The sequence below is a fragment of the Priapulus caudatus genome, unplaced genomic scaffold (assembly GCF_000485595.1).
Source record: "Priapulus caudatus unplaced genomic scaffold, Priapulus_caudatus-5.0.1 Scaffold378, whole genome shotgun sequence".
Classification (NCBI taxonomy): domain Eukaryota; kingdom Metazoa; phylum Priapulida; class Priapulimorpha; order Priapulimorphida; family Priapulidae; genus Priapulus; species Priapulus caudatus.
The window spans coordinates 93153-96988 of NW_014577439.1; the positions used below are offsets into that span (position 1 = coordinate 93153).

At 44.0% G+C, this 3836-nt stretch overlaps 1 protein-coding gene across 1 annotated transcript in view; it reads right to left on the bottom strand.

Moving 5' to 3' along the window:
* The window catches only part of LOC106809698, a gene marked incomplete in the record, with an annotated part of 29209 nt that overhangs the window by 5507 nt on the left and 19866 nt on the right, over nucleotides 1-3836 (bottom strand). Inside the window, 4 exon segments of the mRNA XM_014812868.1 lie at nucleotides 402-513; nucleotides 1048-1265; nucleotides 1703-1903; nucleotides 2226-2340. Coding sequence (XP_014668354.1) covers nucleotides 402-513; nucleotides 1048-1265; nucleotides 1703-1903; nucleotides 2226-2340 — 646 coding nt within the window.

Consider the following 3836-nt stretch of genomic DNA (forward strand, 5'->3'; position numbering starts at 1 on the left):
CGCGAAAATTGTTGCAATGTTACGACGCGAAAGTTGTTGCAACGTTACGACGCGAAAATTGTTGCAATGTTACGACGCGAAAGTTGTTGCAACGTTACGACGCGAAAATTGTTGCAATGTTACGACGCGAAAGTTGTCGTAACGTTACGACGGGAAAGTTGTCGCAACGTTACGACGCGAAAGTTGTTGCAACGTTACAACGCGAAAGTTGTCGCAATGTTACGATGCGAGAGTTGTTGCAACGTTACGACGCAAAAGTTGTCGCAACGTTACGACACTCCTGAGTCATGCTCATAACGCCACCCAAGCCAAAACAGACAGTGAACCTTAGATTGGGCATATCGTTCTAATTGTTCTGCATAATATTGAGTGGTTTTCTCTGGCCGTGCATTGAGACGTACTGGTTCTCGGAGGCTGCCCATCCACGGAGAGGGATGCCCAGTCTCCATCGATGGATACGGTTGCCATGTGCCAGCGTCCATCGTTGAGCTTCACGCCGGGTACATCCAGATACTGAAACAAGCAGAAACGGATGTGAGATGTTGCTGATACCAGAGGGACAGTTATACGCAGACCGCAACCTGTGACGATGTGTATGCTATCGTTACATCTACATGTAATTAACCAGTCCACCTGAAGTGATTTACAGGTAGCTAGAGCCAATTATTATTGTGATAGCATTCTAAAAATGCTGCTCAGCAACAAAGTGCAGCAAAGTCGATAATTCAGTATGGACTTGTGAGAAACTTGCTTAATTCACCTAGCAACAATATTCAAGACGAGGGGGTACTAATTCAGACAGTTAGGTTAGTTGCTGAGAAGATGTTTAGACTATTAAAATGTAAGAATGTATCGCAGCAGACTAACAGTCATTGATGATTGATAAATTTCACGGGGCCCAGTTAAAAAAGAAATGAGAAAAGATGTTGTCATATTATATAGCCATCACAAGGTTCAAATCGTATGTGTGATAGATAAGAAATTATTTAAATTATATTTTATATTTTCTCAAAAACAGCAGTGAGAGTTGATAAGACTGGTTCTTACTTGCACGTATCCCCCTCTCTTCATCACCAGCCGCAGATTCCCATTTTTAAGCTCCAACACGCGACCCTTGCCATCCTTGCCATTGATGGACAGCAAGGTGGCGCCATCTTCCTTCGTGCGGAACTGCAGCGCAATCTTACGAGCATGGATCGGCTTGTTGGGCGTTGGTACAACCTTCATGTAGGTGGAGCCATCAAAGTGAAGCTGCGTTGGTACGTCTGCAGAACAAGAGAACACAACTAAGCTGACTGCACTGTGCTGCCATCTACATTTTATCATTCGATTAGCAATGATCAGACTTTAAAACAGCACAACAGTAGAAGACTTAGAACACTGAAATATGAATAATAGAAGTGTTTGATAAGTATGTTTTTACAATAAAATATTAATCATACTTGGCCATGCTCAAGTTCATTTCAGCTACAGTGCTACAGAAGGACGTTTTTTTTCAGCCTCTATTGACGACCAAATTTTGAAAACAAAAAGTAAAACCGAGTTTTCAATGTTTATAAATTGACTGAATCACTATCATTTGCACTGGTTCGCTTACCAGTTTTATCGATCTGTTATCGATACCAGGATGGGGAATGGGCCACAGACATAGTACCCCCCCCCACCCACATCCGGGATCTGCCCAACATACGCGTGTACGTACCTATAGGGTGGTGAGGGTCAATCCGGTATCCCAGGTCTCCGTCGCGCAGATCGAACACGTTCACACCGTTGTAGGTGAACAGACGCATCTCGCCGTCGAACACCGTCCGGTTGTTGAAGTATCCAAAGTAGTCGTTCAGCAGTCTCACGCCGATGTTGATGTTATTCACGTCGATGTTACCTGAGCCGGCTGGCATGTTACCTGTATACAGGTAGGAAAGGCAGTTATACGCACTGGCACATTACTGGCCACAATTCCTGATAATACCATGATATCCACACTGGATAATGTTTCGCGTTACATCTAGGGAGGGTAATTAGTTATGTGGTACACGCCAAAATACCAGCAAACGTTGTCACTAAGCAACGATAATAATATTAGTACTTGAGATTATTAGATACGTATAGTCTTATCGTGGCAGTGATTGGTTAGAGCTGTCTGTCAATCATGACATCATCGTTAATGCATAAATGTTAACATAGGAAAGTTTCATCGTGTCTTGGCACGTGTCGTTCACACTCACGTATTTCAGGGTCGTGATTGTCCACTCGCAGCGTCCACTGGTTTCCAAACCGCGACAGACTGAGTGTGTGCCAGTACTGGTCGTTCCACTTCCTATCATTCTTAGGAATCAATTGCTGAAATAACGAATGATATGATCAATGTCACAGCGACCATATCCACTATATCCTGTCACACTCACTTGTATCTTTTCACACTGACCTGTATCTTGTCCCACTTACCTGTACCTTGTCACACCAACCCGTATCTTGTCACACCCACCCGTATCTTGTCACACCCACCCATACCTTGTCACGCTCACCCGTATCTTGTCACACCCGGCCATATCTAGGAGATGTTTATGGAGGGAGAAGGCATCATGTCTGCCATACCAGAGATGTTGATGGAGGGAGAAGACAGCATAAGTAATTATAAATTATAGCAGAGCTGTAGAGAGAGAAGACAACATAACTAACTATAGCATAGTTGTGGATGGAGGGAGAAGATAACATGACTAACTGTAGCAAAACTGTGGATAGAGGGATAGATATTTTTTCCTCTGCTTACCTGCCCTCACGGGGTATGCGATATCGGGCTCCACTCTGCCGGCGCTGTACATGTCAAATATGGGCATGCCGTCGATGGTGCAGCCCTCTATGTCTCCGACCATGAACGAGCCCCAGTAGAAGTAGCCCTCGTTGGCTCTATTCGCACCAACGTTCACTTGTTCCACCACCATGTTCATATTACTGAAGCGCTCTGTGAAATGAAAAACACAGCCATGAGTCTATAGATATCCTGCATAATTTTGCTCTTCTAACATGCACATGCACATGTATGACTGATAGCAAAGCCTGGTTCGTGCTCATAATATTTTACACTATTATTATTATTATCATATTATTTGTGCTCATCTTAATTTATAAGCGAAGTTAGATAAGATTGTGAGAATCTTTTTTATTGTCATGTTATATATCGAGTAATTGGGTCTGGTTGCATGTTGAAGCGTAACGGTTCTGGAAAGTACGTCCATGTTGCTATCGCGACACGACAACACGACCTTGACTTAAAATTGTCTAATTGAAATTGCCTCTCCTGACTTAAAATTGTCTAATTAAAATTGCAACGTTACGACGCAAAAGTTGTCGCAATGTTACGACGCGAAAGTTGTCGCAACGTTACGACGCAAAAGTTGTCGCAACGTTACGATGCGAAAGTTGTTGCAACGTTACGACGCGAAAGTTGTTGCAACGTTACGACGCAAAAGTTGTCGCAACGTTACGACGCGAAAGTTGTCGCAACGTTACGACCCGAAAGTTGTTGCAACGTTACGACCCAAAAGTTGTCGCAACGTTACGACGCGAAAGTTGTCGCAACGTTACGACGCGAAAGTTGTCGCAACGTTACGATGCGAAAGTTGTCGCAATGTTACGACCCGAAAGTTGTCGCAACGTTACGACCAGAAAGTTGTCGCAACGTTACGACGCTAAAGTTGTCGCAACGTTACGACGCAAAAGTTGTCGCAACGTTACGACCCGAAAGTTGTCGCAAAGTTACGACCCGAAAGTTGTCGCAACGTTACGACCAGAAAGTTGTCGCAACGTTACGACGCTAAAGTTGTCGCAACGTTACG